At 50.6% G+C, this 17152-nt stretch overlaps 1 protein-coding gene across 1 annotated transcript; it reads right to left on the bottom strand.

Annotated features, from left to right (window-relative positions):
* Positions 1–739: 739 nt before the first annotated feature.
* On the bottom strand, positions 740–12958 carry FAM210B (family with sequence similarity 210 member B). Its single transcript, XM_044748567.2, has 3 exons — positions 12662–12958; positions 3335–3510; positions 740–3138 (listed from the first exon to the last, which is right to left on the bottom strand). The coding sequence occupies exons 1-3, from the start codon at positions 12845–12847 to the stop codon at positions 2922–2924; spliced, it is 579 nt and encodes a 192-aa protein (XP_044604502.1). The 5' UTR covers positions 12848–12958; the 3' UTR covers positions 740–2921.
* Positions 12959–17152: the final 4194 nt, after the last annotated feature.

The following is a 17152-nucleotide window of genomic DNA, read 5'->3' as shown; positions in this document are numbered from 1 at the left end:
TATTTTTATTTCCATGCATCCCTTTAGAAATGCTCTAGTGTCCAACACCCCTGTTAAACCTGCTTATCTAGTCCTCACCCGCCTCCCTCCTGAGACTTTGTAAAATAGGAACACGTGCCCCACCTTCATCTCGGGACTTGCTGGGGACACAGATGAGACATGTCTCAGAGCTGTTTCTAAATGTTTAAGGCTCATTTTTTATTACAGTGGAGTTATAGCATGTGTGTAAAGTTTAAATATAAGTACATACATAACATCTGAAGTATATTCTTCCCATCATCTGTTCATCAACCACAGATATGGTGAACTTGACAATGAAGGAAAAGGTGGAAGTGTTGAACTTACTGAGAAATATGCTTTCATGGCTGACTTTGAATCTAAGAGTCGAGATATCAGCTATGTTTCTAAGTGGCAACCTAAACTTCCAGGTCAAAGTTGACAAAGTATCACAGAAACTTCAAAACCAAGTAAAACTGCAGGGTCCAGTTAGCCTCCTTGAGACAGAGGAACTGCTGCTTCCCAGAGTCTCGAGCTGACCAACTTTTACATTCCGAAAGTCACATTTCCTGTAGCATCCACCCCAGCTATGATTAACTTCACCACTTTGTCGTTTCCCCAAACCCACTCAAGCAAAGAGAATAGCTCATTGTAGGAGCACAACATTAATAAACTGGTCACACAGTGCAGCTTCATAGTCACAGCTATGGCTTCTGAGAAGAGGAATAAAAAGTTCTTCACAAACTTTACAAAGTGTTTATTTGTTTCGCGGAATTTAAGTTGCTCATTTTGTCAGATAAAAAATTAAGAGGTGAAGCATGGCTTACATTTTTAAAATAGACCATCAGTTTTATTCCCCTAACTCCATAAAAACAATGTAAATACAAGCAATTTGTACATCCTGCTGGTGAATTCACATGATGCTCTAGTTCCCTGATCCTTTGATTTCCTCATCCTCTCCAGTTATTATTTTCCATTTTGACCACTGGCCACAGGAGTGGGGTGGAGTGGAGCTGGGGCTGAGAAGAGGACGCTATGGCTATCTGGTAGGGTAATGTTATTGCTTGCCCTTTCAGTCCGCTCGCATTACTCCAAACATAGAGTTCGAGACTGAAGCCCTTAAGCCTGCAGGCAGCACTGTCAGCTTGTTTTGCATAGGCATGACTAGGGACCTGAGTGGACGGGACACTGGTAGAGGAGGGGGTTAAGAGCCAGCTGTTGAAAGATGAGATGACGTGAGAATGCTTGGTCCTGTCCATGTGAGGAATAACCTAGCACTAGTATCACCCATCTTGCTCAGCTGTGTAGATGTCCTTGGAATTAGATCCCAGAAAGGCAGTTCCAACTTTAAATTGGTAAAACCTTTGGGCAATGGGCTAATTGCTTTAAAAGGAAAAAAGAAATATGGATTCACTTTAAGGATGTTGCAAGCAGAGAAACTGTCTCATAAAGATTTCTTATAAAAGTTAACTGATTGACATGGGTTACTAAGGGCTAACCAGGGAGCTGGCAACAGCCAGATCATAAAACCAAAAAGGCCAGTTTACAGTTCCTTTAGTTTTCTGATTGTCACAAATATAATTATACCAAATAACCAAAAAAAAAAAAAAAACCCAACAAAACTGGGAGCCAGAAAGATAAAGCAACTCCCCAGACCACAGTGGCAGGGCAGAAGTGGTTAGACTGGGACTCCGGGAGGGTGGAGCAAGCGTGCTGCATGAGCCCGGCCTGGAGGGCAGCATTTCAGGATGCTGGATCCCACAGGAAGGAACTTCTCACTGTCTGCTCCTGACTACGAAAAGGACAGAGTCTCAATTTGGGTCTGTGTAGTTGAATTTCTATTCTTAACTAAGGTCCCCAACAGAGAAAGTTGGGGGGGCTTCAGGTCAGACATCCTTTTCCCGGTAAAAGTGGCAAAGCAGAATGTCACCTCGCCTGCTCCCTCCCTCTCTCCGGCTTGTGCTATTTCACAGTTGCCTCCCACTTACAGCAAGTGCTACTAATGTTCCTTTTTAGAGAGTGACACAAAATCTTTTTTTAAATAATTTTAACTCAATTGGAAAATATAAGTAGCAACACAATGTAAACATTGTGACAGCCATTCTGGAATGTCTGAAGTTTGAGATACAGAAGGTTAGACAAAGATTGTTTTAGCTTTCCATATGTGCAGTATCCAAATTCTTCTGAGGACAGGGTACCTGGAGCCAAGTGATGTCATTGCTATTGGACAAAGTTTCCATATTTTACCTAAACCAAGACAAGCGACCCTGACCTACTTTAATGAAATTTAAGAAAAACCACCTGAGGTAGGCCCCATCACGTCCAGATTTGAAGGTGTTTTGGAATCAATGAAACACACCAGAAATACTTGTTTTTCTTTCCCCAAAACAAGTACAATGAATGTCAAAGTGTTGATGCTAATTTAGATCTTGATTACATATTAAGTCTTAAATTCTGCTTCATTAATTGTCGCGCTGGCAGCCGTTCTGCAGAATATTGCATATTAAACCACAGGGAGCTTGACAAACGTTGGAGGAAGGGGAATTTTAAAAAGCAGCTAATGAATCACTGTCCTTTAAGAACTTGAGCAAAGATTAACCCCTGGGGCTTTTGCAGACAGACCTCACCAAGGATCTTCCAGAAGGACTATTTCCTAGGCTAACAGTTTTGTTTGAGACGACAACTCATTTGTGATGCTTTGCTGACGTTTTAGATTATGTATACAAGCCCTATGATGAACAAGATTGATAAAGCAGAAAAATTACAATTATTCACAAACTTGAATGATGCTGGCAAAAGTAAAACTTATCCATGAGAACCTAGCAATTAGCCTTCCTCCCACCAAAAAAACCCCGACAACCCAAAAACCAATCCAAAATGTGTAATTTAAAACAAATAGGTTTTCAGGCCCACAATTGAGTTCCTCAAGGCTTTGCAGCTGGGGGTTTGAAAAATCCCACTTTCCGAAAATACCTGACAACAAAGGGCACAGACACTAAGGTGATGCTGATCCGCACTGGCGCAAACAGCTTGTGGATGGCATAGGCCACCACGAAGGTCCCTGTGCCCGCTGCCATTTTTGACTGGACCAGTGACTCTTTAAATCCGAGTTGAAGCAGGATTGCAGACATGTCCACGCCACTGGAGGGGAAAGAGGCGAAAACCCGATTATTACAGCAAGGGATTAAATTAAGAAATCGATTTGGCTATGAGTATTTTTAAAAATGTGATGAAAGTAGCCAGATGAATAAAAAATCTTAGGGAAACAAGTGCTTATTCACAAAGAATCTTACATGACAGTAAAAAAACCAGTATTTATTACTGTCAAAAATCTCACCTTGAAACCACCATGTAAAATATGCCCAAGGAGATTAGTGAGATTCCAATGTGTAAGGACACGCCAACGGCGCCATATTCTTGAAAAACCTTTTTCAGCTGCTGTGACTTGCTTTGCTTTTTCTCCTCTGCTCTGCTGATGTTGCTGCCTGTTGTCGCAGTGATTTTGCTGGGGTCCTGTGGGCAAACCAAAAAAGGGAGATAGTAGGGCAGGAGCAAGGACGTTAGCGGTCATCACCAGCTTTCATGCCCACCCACGGTTCTCCTCTTGCCCATCCAGTGGGAGATCAGTCACCTCTTAGTTAGCCAGGCTAAGGCCCACTTAGCCACTAAGTGCAGTGAAAGGCTGGGTACTAGGTATCATTGGCAAACTGATGGCTCCAAGGATGTCCAGGTCCTAGTCCCCAGAGCCTGTGAATCTGTTACACAGCAAAAGGATTTGCAGGTGTGATTAAGGATCCTGAGATGGGCAGATCACCCTGGATTTTCTGAGTGGGACCGATGCAATCACAAGGGTCCTCATAAGTGGAGAGAGGGACGCAGGAGGGTCAGGGAAGCAGATGTGAGGACAGAAGCTGAGTTAGAGATTTGAAGATGCTCTGCTGCTGGCTTTGAAGACAGAGGAAATGCAGCCAAGGAATGCAGGTGGCCTCGAGAAGCTGGAAAAGACAGGAAATGGACTCCCCTGGCAATTCAGGCCTCAGGAGGAACCAGCCCTGCTGACACCGTGACTTTAGCCCAGTCTGGCTTCTGATGTCCATAACGGTCCATAAATGGGTGTTGTTTTAAGCTACTAGGTTTGCGGTAATCTGTTACAGCAGCAGTAGGGAGGAAAACTCCAGGGCTCACACCCTTGAGGACAACAATGGTACTGTACTGAGCATTTTCTCAGCCAGGCAGTGTTCAGATGCTTCTCTCCACCCACTATCTGCTTCATCCTCACAACCACCTCTGGGTAGATACTATTGTTCTTTCCACTTTACAGAGGAGCAACGCAGGCTTAGTGAGGCCGAGGAATCGGCCTGAAGTCACCAAGAGTAGAACCCAGGTCACCTGAGTCCACAGCCTGAGCACATGACGCCCACGTCAGACTCTACAAAACCAGGACAGTGGGTGTGAAATAAATGGAGCAGAGGCTATGGTACATCTACTTCCAGATTTAAGATTTACCCCTGAGATCTGAACAGATAAAAAGGGAGGGCCAATTCCCGGGCCATAAGTACACCAGCTGGGATTTGTACAGAAACAATTGGTTGCACGTGGCATCTGTTAACACTTATTGAGCACCTACAGGGCCTGGCATGTTTGGGAGAAACCAAAAAAACAACACTGGGTTAAAAAAGAAACAGAACTTCTCAGTATGGAGTGCCTTTTTCATCAAAGGATTTCTTTAACTCCAACAAGAGCCTCCGACTCGCCTGGGCAGGCAGTTATCTGGGTCAGTCAGCTCGTTATTGGCGCTGCAGCAGGACGACCTCCTCCTCGTATTTTTAGAGCGTGCTGCAGCTGAGCAAGAGGCAGGAGCATGGCGCCCAGAGTCCCCAGGAGGGAGGGCTCCCCGGGGAGCCCCGGACTGAAAATAATGGGACTCCCCAGTCCCCGTTATTTCATTCCGGGACTCCCCGGAATGAAAATAATGAAATCACCAGGGCGCAGCGCTGCAGCAGCCTCCAAGTGCAACAAGGCGAGCCCTGGCTGCGGGGCCCTCCCAGCCCCACCCCGGCCCTGCTCAGGAGCCCCTGCTGCTGTAGGCAGGCGGGAGCTCTGACCATGCTTGGCTGGGGTGGGCCCCAGATGCCGATTTCCCCAGGAGCTCCCAGGTGGCCCAGATGCTGCTGGTCTGTTTGTACCTACATCCAGGTGCCCAGCCTCTGATTTTATAGCCCTGGGGTGAAGCCTGGGCACTGGGATTAGTTATCTGTGCCCCAAGTGATTCTAATGTGATCAGCCAGGCTGCCAGGTGAACCCCTGCTGACCTCTCCTGCCTCACTTTACCTGACTCTTTCCCACCCTCAGCAGAGTCTCCAGGCAGGCCTTCCCTTCTCCTCAGGTGCACCTGCTGTGCAGCTGACTGGGGGACTCTGGCCAGCACTTCCCAAGCTGGAAATGCAAACGTCACTTCTTCCAAGAGGCCCTCCGTGAGCACCTCACAGCTGCCTGCCCTCCATGGCAGCGCCCCTCTCCCACCACCCACTTCTCTCTTAGGGTGTCTATCTTCAGGAACTGTCTTGCTTATAATGCAACAAATACCTGTAGCAGATAATGTAAGCATTATTTGTTTGCCTGTTTGCTGTGGCCAGGGGCCTGGAATATGTGTGGGTGCAGGGAGCCGGGGGTCTGTCTTGCTCTCTGCTGTGTCTGGCTTTGAACGAACAGAGAGCATCTCTGCCAAGTGGTCTCAAGTCGGGGGCAAAGGGAGCGTTTTCCTTTCTCACACTTCTGCAGTGTTGAGCTGGATCGCGGGGAGCGCGTACTAGGATGTGACATGTACTTTTGCGTGCAGGGTGTCCCTTCCCTCCTCAGATGCTTTCAGTGCCTACCGTCCTGCTCCCCATCACATGCCACACCTTCACTGTGTCCTTCGTGGCACCCTTTGGTGCTTATTTGTGCTGTCTCCTGAGCCAGCAGCTGCCTCCAGCCCTGGTGGCCCACCCACTGCCCTCCAATGCTCAGGACTTGAGCAGACCCTCTCTTGTGGCAGACCCGCCATCAGCATTCACTGCCCCACCCTCACGCTCCCCATGCGGCTCCTTCACTCTGCCTCTGGCTCTTTCTATCCTCCCCAGGCATCATCCATGAGGGGCTAACCCTACAGAGCAGGAGCAGTGTGGCTACTGATCTAACAGGTGCACCTGCAGTGCAGCGGGCCAAGTGGGGTGAAGGGAAGCTGCTTGAACGGAACCTGTGAGCCGCTGGCCATTGGGTTTCCTCCCTCCAGGTCACCCCGTGTGTCCGCACAGGGAGCGCACTGGGAGCAAGAGGGGGTCCGAACCCTGGCATGACCTCAGCTGCGAGGACCCTGGCCTTACACTCACCCTGGCTGATGACTCCCAGAACTCAGAAGTGGCACGACAGCCTTGGCTTGGATGTCGATGGCCAGATGTCCCCAACATGTTGTGAGGAGCTCCTGATCCACCCTCCCCACACGCTCTGCTCTGAAGGTCAAGCTCGTCCCCATCTCGGCAAACTCCATCCTTCCAGTTACTCTGGCCCAAGCCTCCAAGTCATGGTGACTCTTCTCTCTCATACCGCACATCCAATCCATCAGCCAACCCTGCTGTATCCAGACTCAGCCCCCTCCCCTACTCCACCTCGCCATCCCTGCCCAGGCCCATCACCTCTCGCCTGGATTACTGTGACAGCCTCCCAACTGGGCCCCTGCTTCCGCCCTCGACCCCTACAGTCTAGTCTCAACGCAGTGGCCAGAGGGACCTGTAAAAACCCTGGTGAGGTCACAGCACTGCTCCCCTCAGGGGCCTCCCGGAAGCCAGAGGAGTCTGCTCCACCTCTTTAGCCCCCAAACACACACTCCGACCCCTTTCCCCACTCGGCTCTTCCCATTCCAGCCACACCGGCCCCCTCACTGTGCCTTAAGGAGGCCAGGCCAGGCAGGCTCGAGGCCTTGGCAGTTGCTGCCTGCTCTGCTGGGACCCTTCTCCTCAGACGCCCGCACAGCTCGCTCCCTCACTGCCACCTCCACATCCTCAGCAGACAGCATCTCAGGGAGGCCCTCTTGGACCCCCTTTAAAACTGAGGCCCCTTTACATGCCCTCTCCCTGTGTTTTCCTCCATCACGTGTTCACCATCCAACACCCCACACGTTTCTCCCTCCTTCCCAGGGAGGGTCCATCCATGTAGTAACAGTTTTATTGATATATAAATTACAAACCTTACAGTTCACCTATTTAAAGTATACAGTTGAATGGTTTACGCGTATTTACAGTTGTGCAACCATCACCATAATCTAAATTTGGAACATTTTCATCACAATTGCCAGTTACTCCCCATTCCGCTCTTCCCCCATCCCCTTTGGGGGAAGGCGAACACCAGTCTCCTTTCCTTCTCTGTAGATCTGCCCATTCTGGACACTTCATATAAATGGAGTCGAACAATATGTGGCCTTTTGTGATTGGCTTCTGCTACAGACCGAATGTTTGTGACCTCCCCCAAATTTCTATGTTGAAACCTAATCCCCAACGTGACAGTATTTGGAAGTGGGAGGTGACTAGGTCATGAGGGTGGAGCCCTCATGAATGGGATTAGGACCCTTCTAAAAGAGACTCTGGAGAGCTGAGAGAGCCCCCTCGCCCCTCCCACCATGGGAGCACACAGCGAGAAGACGGCCAGCTATGCTTGGAAGCAGGCCCTGGCCCGACACCGAATCTGCCGGTGATCTTGGACTTCCAGTCTCCAGAACTGTGAGAAATAAGCATCTGTTGTTTAAGCCCCCGATTCTGTGGTCTTTTTGTGATAGCAACCCGAGCAGACTGAGGCAGTTTTCACTTAGCATCATGTTTTCAAGGCTCGTCCACGCTGCAGTAAGTATTGGAACTTCACTCCTTTTTATGAAGCAGAATTTGATCTACTGAAATACAGAGTACAAATTTAAAATTTAAAATTTACTTTGCAGGGCAAGCTGGGAGCCACAGCACACTTCACACCCTCCAAGGAATGTCTGCTCTGTCTGGGAGCTGCCGTCCCTGGTAAGCCCTGGGGCGGCATCTCAGCCCGGTTTCCTGCAGGACTGGCAGGGCTGGGCTCTGGACCCACCAACCAGAACGCCGAGCCTGCAGTTCAAGTCTGGAGAAGATAAACCGCGGATGCTGCATGTATGCGGTAGGTAAGGCCATGAAAGCAGACCATCCTATTGTCCCCAAGGAACTAAGGCTCAGTGAAGGGCCACATTCCGGGCACGGCGAGGAGGGAGCAGAATGCAACCTTGGACTAAAACTTGCCCAGACTCACCCTTGACTTTTAATCAGACACAACAGCTACTCATTTGCCCCTCCTCCCCAAAAAATCTGTACAAAACTCAGATGTATTAGTTAAGATCTTGCCTTTATCTCCAAATTGGAAAAGAATCTCTTTTGCTCCCAAACTGTAGTTGGGACTGAGAAACAAAAACAAACCAAGAGCCCCAGAAGCTCTGGTCCTGGCATTAATCTCAGCTCCATAAAGGCTGCTCCCGTGTCTGGGAATTGAGCCTTAAGGCCCTGGGGGTGGTGGGGTGGGGACGAACGTATTTCGTATTTCGACACTGCCTTTAGCTTTGACTTCTGGGTGTTATTTCAGACTTATGAAAACAAATACTTAAGAAAAAGGGAGGGGCTATTGAAATCCAGAGGCTGAATTCTGATAGACAGGAAAGTGTCCCCTTTTTTGAAAGGTGTTAGGGAAACCCCTGTGTCCCCAGGAGAGGGGATTTTGAGCCAGGCGCTGGGATTAGCACTTTAAAGGCATCATTTCACAAAAACCCTCACAACCCTGTGACATGGGCACCTCTGTCGTTCCCACTTTGACAGACGGGAGACTGAGATTCCAGGGGAAGTGACGAGCTGGCTGGCAGCGCCTGGACTGGCTAATGCACTGGTCACCAGCAGGCCACACAGCCTCCGTAATCATCAGCAGACTCCCCTTCATGTCCTGTAAGAGCTGAACATTCCTAAAGGAAGCCACCTTTCCAGAACTTCAAGGCTCTGGAGGGGAGAAGGAAAACGCTCACCAGTCTCCCTCTGGTTGGCTGGCACATGTGCCCTCCCCTTTCCTCCAAGCCTCTGAGGGTCTCTGCCACCCCCCAGCCAGGATGGCTGCTCAGAGCGCAGGTTCTTCCTGATAAACAAGGCCCCACCCGCCTTCTGGCTGCTGAGGAAGTGCCGCAGATGGGAGGGCTGCCAGCTGCCAGCGCTGACAGCACCATTAATCTACATGCCACAGTTCCAAGTGCCACCAACATCTGAAGAGGCTGGTGATGGGGGAGGCCCCCTCATTTCCCACCCGTGACACTTGGTCCAACCAAACTTAACCACGCCCCATCTGTCCATTCACCAGGACTGAGCGTAGCTCTCTCTGTTAAGGGCCCTTTTCTTTACAACCTCTCTTTTGGCAAAAGGCCTTTTGGCCAAAAAAGAAAAATAAAAAGGCAGCCAGACTTCCAGCTACAGAAAAGTCAGCATCTACTGCAAGACAACGAGCGGGACAAAATCTTCAGACACAAAGGCAATTTCCGGTTAGCCAGCACTGCAGTTAGTTTTTAACTTGCTAGAGTTAGAATCTTACTTGGACAACTTTATTTCCTTTAACTTGGTAAAAGGAAATATCTTTAAGCATCGTGAGCTATGCATTTTTCTTCCTAACCCTGGAGGGGACTAAAGAAGCTAAAATAAAGGAGTTTACGGGGGGGGGTGACTTGCAAGGAACGGAAACTTTTCAGACATTCCCTTCTTCATGAAATACCACCTAAAGCGCCTGTGCACTGCCCAGGATGCAGAGAATATTACACATCCCCTGGTATCTGTGCTTGGATAAAGCGCTTTCATATACTTGTGTGCATGCATGCATGTGTGTACGTGTGTGTGTATGATGCCCCCCTAAATATTTATTAAAGTACAAAAGGCTGAAATAGAAGGGGCAGGAAGGTTTGAGGAATGAGCCAAAGATCTCGTTCACAAGTGCTCACACTGTTTGGAGTGATGTCTGTCTTCATTCGATAAATAAGATTAATGATAAACACCAGATTGTGTTTACTTTGTACCAGGCACTATTGTGAATATTTTGAAAACATTAATTTATATAATCCTCACAACGACCCTGTGAGATAGGCACTACTGTCATCCCCACTTGACAGAAGAGGATCCTGGAAGCCCAGAGAGGTTGAGCAACTTACGGAGGATCACACAGGGATTACCTGTCAGAGCTGGGACCCAAACCCGCTGAGCTATGTTCCCCACTTATTCACGAGTGTTTGCTCTGTTTTACACACTGCTCTAAGCATGAGGACAGCGCAATGAAGGAAACAGACAAACCCCACCCGCAGGGAGCCTATGGTCCAGTGCGAGGGGAGGGAGAATAACAGAAAAGGCAAGTATCAGGGCTGCTAGAGGCGACAAGTGCATAAGAAGACACAAAGGAGGGGACGCAGACAGGTAGGACTGCGGGGAGGGACGCTGCCGGTTTACAGGTCACCAGGGAAGGGCTCTCTGGAAAGGCAGCATGTGAGTGAGAACTGATGGAGACGAGGAGGACCCAGGGGCTCAGGCAGAGCAAGTCACGTGCCTAAGATTTCCCTCCCCGAAGTGGTGAGTGTAGGCAGGCTGGGCTGCTCTGCCGGGTGACGTGACATTGTGTCAGGTTAAGTGGAAAAGGGTTTCTCCTGCGGCTCTACCACCTCCCTCCCCGTTAGAGCAGAGACTCCCTGCTGAAGGCAGAGATGGGGGGTCTCTCTCGGGCACTTGAGTAAATGCCTGGCACATTTGGAGACCCTAGCTGGGCACTGCACTCCCTCCTCCCAGTGCCCAAAAACAGGATGGCTGTGGGTAGCCAGGAACAGCCAAGCCGGCAGGGGAGGCCTCCCTCCACCTTCTCCCAGGCCCTGCTGGGGAAGTCTTTTCTCAAGGAGATGAGTTTTTTGGTCTTAACTTCCTGTTTGGTTCTGATCCCACATGGATCCTGCCCATCTGCCAGAGAGCAGGAGAAACAAGCACAGCTCGTGGGGCCCTGTGATTTTATACACTTAGTGTGATGATAATAACAAAGTTAACATTAATGTAGGATGAACCAGATGCAAGGTACGCACATTACCTCGTTTTACACTTACACCCTATGAAATGTGAATTACCAACATCCCATTTTACAGATGAGGAAACCGAGACACAGAGAAGTAAGGGAATTTGCTCAAGGCCACAGAACTAGCGAGTAGAGACCGGAATATGGGGAGTCTGAAACCACATTCATCACCATTGTATACACATCTCTCTCTCTCTCTCATTCACACACACACACACACACACACACACACAAACTGGCCAGGGGACAAGGCTGATGAGGCTGATGGATAGACAAGCAAGTCAGGAGACCATCCCAGAATGTCGAGTGCAGAGCGGATCCACACCCATGGGGCTGGGGGCGGGGGGCCCAATGGAGGCACCCAAGGTATCACTGGTGGTCAGGGAAGGCCTCCTGGAGGAAGGGGCAGCTGGGCTGAGCCATGAAGAATCATCAGGAGGCAGCTGGGTGTGTGTGCAGGGTGCCAGACCCACGAGGATCCTCAGACTGGGCTCAGGATTAGAGACAAGATCTACAGGCTGCCCGTCAGATAAGGGAGCAGAAGGCAGGGATGGAAGATTCTCCGTCTGTTCGGGAGGCACATGGTAAGGGCTTGCGTCAAATCCCCATGGAAGGTTCAGGAAGTGCTGGCTCCTCTGGCACTGTGCTCAGGCCTGCATCAGCTCATGGAATTGTCCCCCAAACTCTTGTTGGGAAGGAGCTATTTTTAGCCCTCTGAAAGGTCAGCAAATAGGCTCAGAGACCTTCAGCACCTGGGGTGAGGTCACACCGCTGGTGAGTGAGGGGCCAGCATCTGGGCAGGCAAAAGGGCTGCGGGCTGCAGGCTGCCAAGCTTGAGGCACTCGGGCAGGAGGCTGGCTTCTGCGTGTCCCAACTTGTTAGGCCTGCGTCTCCAGACTCCACTACTTACTACTGTTTTTCTTTGAAGAAACCCACTTTAAAAAAAACAACTATCATACATTTTTTTAAATAAAGGAAAGCCTGTAATAGCATTCTGAATGGGAACCAGTTTTCCCTTACCATACATAGAAGGCGCCTGAAATGATAAACGCAGAATGAAACAACACGGTGCGTTTCTGGCCTGAGTCCTGCCTGAAGTCCGCCAGGGAGGCCTGCTCTTTGGTTAGATAAAAAGGGAGGAGCAGCAGGTGCTGGGAGGTGTTAAAGACAGCAGCGCCCACTGGAGCCTTTCTTCCTGGCAAAGTGAGGAGGCTCAACATGACTTCAAAAGGGAACAGCTCTGACGGCCAGGTGAGGACGGTAACACCAGATCCAGGCCCCTCCTACAATTCTATCGGCTACCGCCGGCCGGTGCTTTGGGAACCTGGGGCTCCACCTGAGACTGACCTTGGCAGATCACCATACCTCCCTGAGCCTCAGTTTCTCCCGCTGTCAATTAGGAGGATCGCTTCCTTGGCTTGTAGAGATCTGGGGCTTGGGGATCCTGGAGGTGTTCGGCCTCGGCCAGCTGCACGTGCAAAGCTCTCCTCCTCCTACGGCGAGGATCCGGACGCTGGGCGATTGGGGTGGGGGTGGGGAGGCTTACCTGGCGGCCGTGGCCGTCCCCGCTTGCAGCGCGCAGCAGCGGGGCTTCCGGCCTCGGCTGGAGCAGTGGCAGGAACACGGGCGGCGGGGCGCAGGGGGCGGCAGCTCTCAGGAGCCAGGTGGCGCGAGGCCGGATCGCCGCACCCACCCTGCCAGCGGGGCCCAGCAGCCCCAGCAGCCCAGCCATGGCGCGCGGGGACGCGCTGTAGCCCGCGCAGCCTACCAGACCCGGAGCGGCGCAGGGGGCGGGGTCCGCCGGAGAGCCGGGAGCGGCGAGGGCGGGGCGGAGCAGGAGCCTCGCGCGGGATGGGCGGGGCCAGAGACGTGCGCAGAGCACTTGACTCCGCCCACCGGCCCCTGCCCTCCGCAGCCGGGGCCGCGCCGGGTGGGTGGGGCGGAGCAGGAGCCGGGCGCAGAATGGGCAGGACCGGGGGGGGCGTGTGCACAGCACTTGACTCCACCCCCATGCCCCGCCCCTCCATGGGGAGAACAGCGCGCCTCTTCCGACTTTAGTCTTGGAATTCATGCAGCCGCGATTCTGCGGAGTTATATTGTTCACAAGCGAGTCAGAAGCCAGACCAGATTCGAGTGAGGGGGTTAGACTCCTCCAGCTTGATGGAAAGTGGCAAGGTCACATGTCGAAAGGCTTGTGGGAGGGGAAATATTGTTGTGACCATCTTTGGAAAATACAATCTGCCGCAGTTTCAATAACTGTTAACTGATAATATAATAGTCTTTGGTCTCCATTCTACAGATGAAACTGAAACTCAAGGAAATGGAGAACAACTTATCCTTGTACACTTCTCGTGCCTGACCCCTCGTAGCATTTTTTGGTTGAAACTAAAAGTATCCAAATTGTTTCTAGATCTTTGCTATTTTAGGCAGAAAAGGATTTAGCACAGGGAAAAGGTGCTTGGAAGATCATTGGAAAAGCTGGAAGAGTGGGCACTAGGCTGGGCTCCCAGGAAAGACTCCCTGGACACGGCAACACCAGCCAGCCAGAGGAGCTGCCCATTCAGCCAACTGGGAAGGTGGGCATCAGGAGTCTCCAGTGGAATGAATAAATGCTAGAACACACTGCCAGAGCTGTGATCCAGGCATCAGGAAACTGCTGCCACTGCACCTGCCTTCCAGCTCCCACAAAACATGTCACTGGACACTGGAAAGCTGGGTCAGGCGTTGCCTCTGCTCAACTGCCTGTGCATGCCCTGAATTCTGCTGCAGAAAAGCCCCACACCTCTGCAAACTTGCTCACCAGCAGCAAACAGCCCAAATGACAGAAAGATGCCTCTGCTCCGTTTCTACCTTCAAAATATTGTGCAAGTGCATCCAATTGGCAGAAACTAATTCATATCCAGAAACCTGGCTGCAGAGGAGTCTGGGAAATGTTAGCTTTTCTGCCAAGAGAGTACACTGGAAAGAGATGGGAATTAATGTGCCCAAATTCAGTACCTCAGCAAATCCAAACCCTTTCAGGAACCCCCACCTTGAGAAGCCCCTTATGGCTCATAGGCTAGAACAGTGTCACATGATCACTCTTAGCTGCAAGAGAGTCTGGAATTTGAGGATACAGCAGAAGGAAACAGTCTTGGCTTGGATGGGAGCAGGCAGGTTGTGTTCCTGAACACGATCGGTGTTCCGTTGGCAGGGAGGTAGAGGAGGTAGGCTGCTGGGGGGCTGGTAACTCACAGACGGTGCCACTGGGCTGTGTGTGGCAGTGAGTGTGAATAACACGGGGAGTGCATGTGTGCAGGTGGGAAACAGCACACATGAGTGTGTGAATGTGATGGGGTTGAGACTGAAGGGGCCTGAAGTGCTGAAGGAAGGAGAAAGGGTTTTCCCTTCTGGTGGAGGACCCACTTACTCCCAGTTTCCAAGGGAATATAACATTAATCTGCTCTGGGACTGAGGACCTCTGATTACTCATTGTGGCTTGGTTCTCTAGGAATGTGGGAGATAGAATCTGGAGCACACGCAGAGAAATTGTGTTCGAATAGAAAGTGGGCAGTGTTTTGGACAAATTGCTGTGTTTTCTCCTAATGTGTGTTCTCTGACCATTCCTGGGTCTTCTTCAGGACAAAACCTTTTTATTCCAATTCTCCTCTCTTTGTCAGATACTTCAGTGACCATTCCAAAAGTTTTCTGCCCATCTGGAGTCCTCCCTACTCCCTGATGCCTCCTCTCTTAGCACATGCCTTCTCTTCCTACTTCTGGTGGAAGCTGAGTCCTCACTGATGGTCGCAGCCTACCTCCCGATTTCTGTGTACGTCACTCCCCAGCTCTTTCTGCTTCTGCTCTTTTCCCAAGGCAGACCCAGCCACCCATGTCTATACATCAGTTCTTCCCTCCTCTGTGTTCATTTCCAATCAGGATTCATTCTTTGGAACACCTGCCGTGTGCCAGGTGCTGTGCTGGCAGCAGATGATACAGTGAAAGGAAGGCCTTGTGGGTTCCAGGTTTGGTGGTAGCATCATGGCTTTGGTGGGGGCAGGTCTGGTTTAGAGCCTGGCTCTGCCCTGAGCCTTTGGTAAGTGACTCTTACTATCTAAGTCTCTGCTTCCTCTCTTGGAAGAAGTGGGAGTACTAAAACCAGTCTCAAAGGGTTACTGGGAAGCTTAAGTGAGATGACATGTTTCAGTGCTTATAGACCTGGGCCTGGCACAGGGTGATGACTGAAGAAATGGAAATGGAAAGAAATGGCATTTCTTTCTTTTTTGTCTGCCTAGCTCCTTCTTTCTATGGAAGAGTGCTCTCCTCCCTCCCTTATGTAGTTTGGGTGAGGCAGTCAAATCTCAGTGCCCCACCTGCCCTCTGGTCAGGGAATGGGCTCAGGAGCCAGATCATGCCAAAGTACCCCCGTCCCTGGTATTGATAAAAATGGGGTCATGCTGCATATCTGCATTATAACAGGACTTTTTCATTTAATATGCCACTAATGTCTTTCCTGTTGAAACCATAATTGTGGAATATTATTTAAAAGCTGCGGAGTATCCTATAATATAGATGCACCATGATTCATTTAATCCAGTCCCCTGGTAATGGATGTTATGGACTGAATGTTTGTGTACCCTCCCGAAATTCATATGCTGAAGCTCTAACCTTCAATATGATAGTACTTGGAGATGGGGCTTTTGGGACGTAAGTAGAGTAAGATTAGGTCGTGAGGATGGGGCCCTCATGTTGGGAATAGCACCCTTAGAAGAACTGGAAAAGACAGCAGAACTCTTTCTCTCTGCCATGTGAGGGCGCAGTGAGAAGGCCGTCAGCAAGCCGGGAAGAAGGCTCTCCCCAGAGCCCCACCCTGCTGGCGCCCTGCTCTTGGCCTTCCAGCCCCCAGAACTGTGAGAAAATACATTTCTGTTGTTGAGCACCCCCACCCCCGGCAATGGTGTTTTGTTACGGGAGCCCAGCAGACTAATATAGATTATAATGGATATATAGGTGATTTCCATTTTTTTCTATGGTAACTTGAATTTAGTTGCCCAGTCTACCAGCCCTTTTCCCAGTCCCCAGCACTTGTGATGTCTTGCAGCAGCAGATCTGTCAGTCACCCTCTCCTTGAAGCAGTCTCATCCCTTCGTTGACGGCTCATTCAACAGGTACAGGGGGCCGCCCACTCGTCCGGAGTTGGCTTCCATCACACAGCACCTGCCAGTTCTTCTCCGTCTCTGAGCCAGCGTCTGGGGAGGCAAGCAGGTCAGAGTTGGGTTCTGGAGCTCGTGACACTGGTTGTGCGGACCTGAGGAAGGTGTGTAACCTCCTTGAACCTCAGCTCTCTTTTTCTGTAATATGGGAATAACGGCATGTGCCTCCACAGCTTCCTGCAAGAAGGAAATGCAATGTGTGCATGGCGGGCGTGGGATCAGAGCCCAGAAGCCTTCATCCCTGTCCCCCTTCCCTCCACCTCCACACAGACAGCCTTGTGGGGCATCGTGAAGGAAGGAGGAAGGCAGAGCAGAACCCGTGACTCCAGCCTCTGGGGACCACTTCTGAACTGGAAACTGTGCAAGCATGGGCTGTCATCTCTTGTAGAGGCAGTCACGTGCATTCTCTCTTTGTTCAGCAACTATTTTTTTAGCATCTGTGTCATGCTTGGCTCTGTGCCAGGCACAAAGGGGGATGGAAGAAATACAGGTCAAGGCCCTGGTCATTGAAATGACAGTCACAAAAAGAACCCTTGAGCTCCTCCATTCCCAGGACACGGGACTTCCTCACCCCTTAAGCCAGTGTGGAGAGCGTCCAGTGGTATCTGCCGCCATCTGCTTTGGAGTGACCCCTTTCTCCTCCTGGCCCATCCCATGGAAGATCTATCCCTGTTTGAACCTGGACTGACTTTGAGTCGTCATCTCTGCTTTCCTCCATCACTTTGGGGAAGAACTGTGGCTAAGAAATGGGCCATGGGGGCAGACAGACCTGGATTTGATTCTGACTCAACCACTAGCTGTCACCCTTGCAAGTTGCTTCAGCTCTCTATGCGTCACAGTCCTCATCT

This window comes from Equus asinus, chromosome 15, assembly GCF_041296235.1.
Source record: "Equus asinus isolate D_3611 breed Donkey chromosome 15, EquAss-T2T_v2, whole genome shotgun sequence".
In the NCBI taxonomy this organism is placed as follows: domain Eukaryota; kingdom Metazoa; phylum Chordata; class Mammalia; order Perissodactyla; family Equidae; genus Equus; species Equus asinus.
This window is presented reverse-complemented; position numbering and strand designations above follow the sequence as displayed.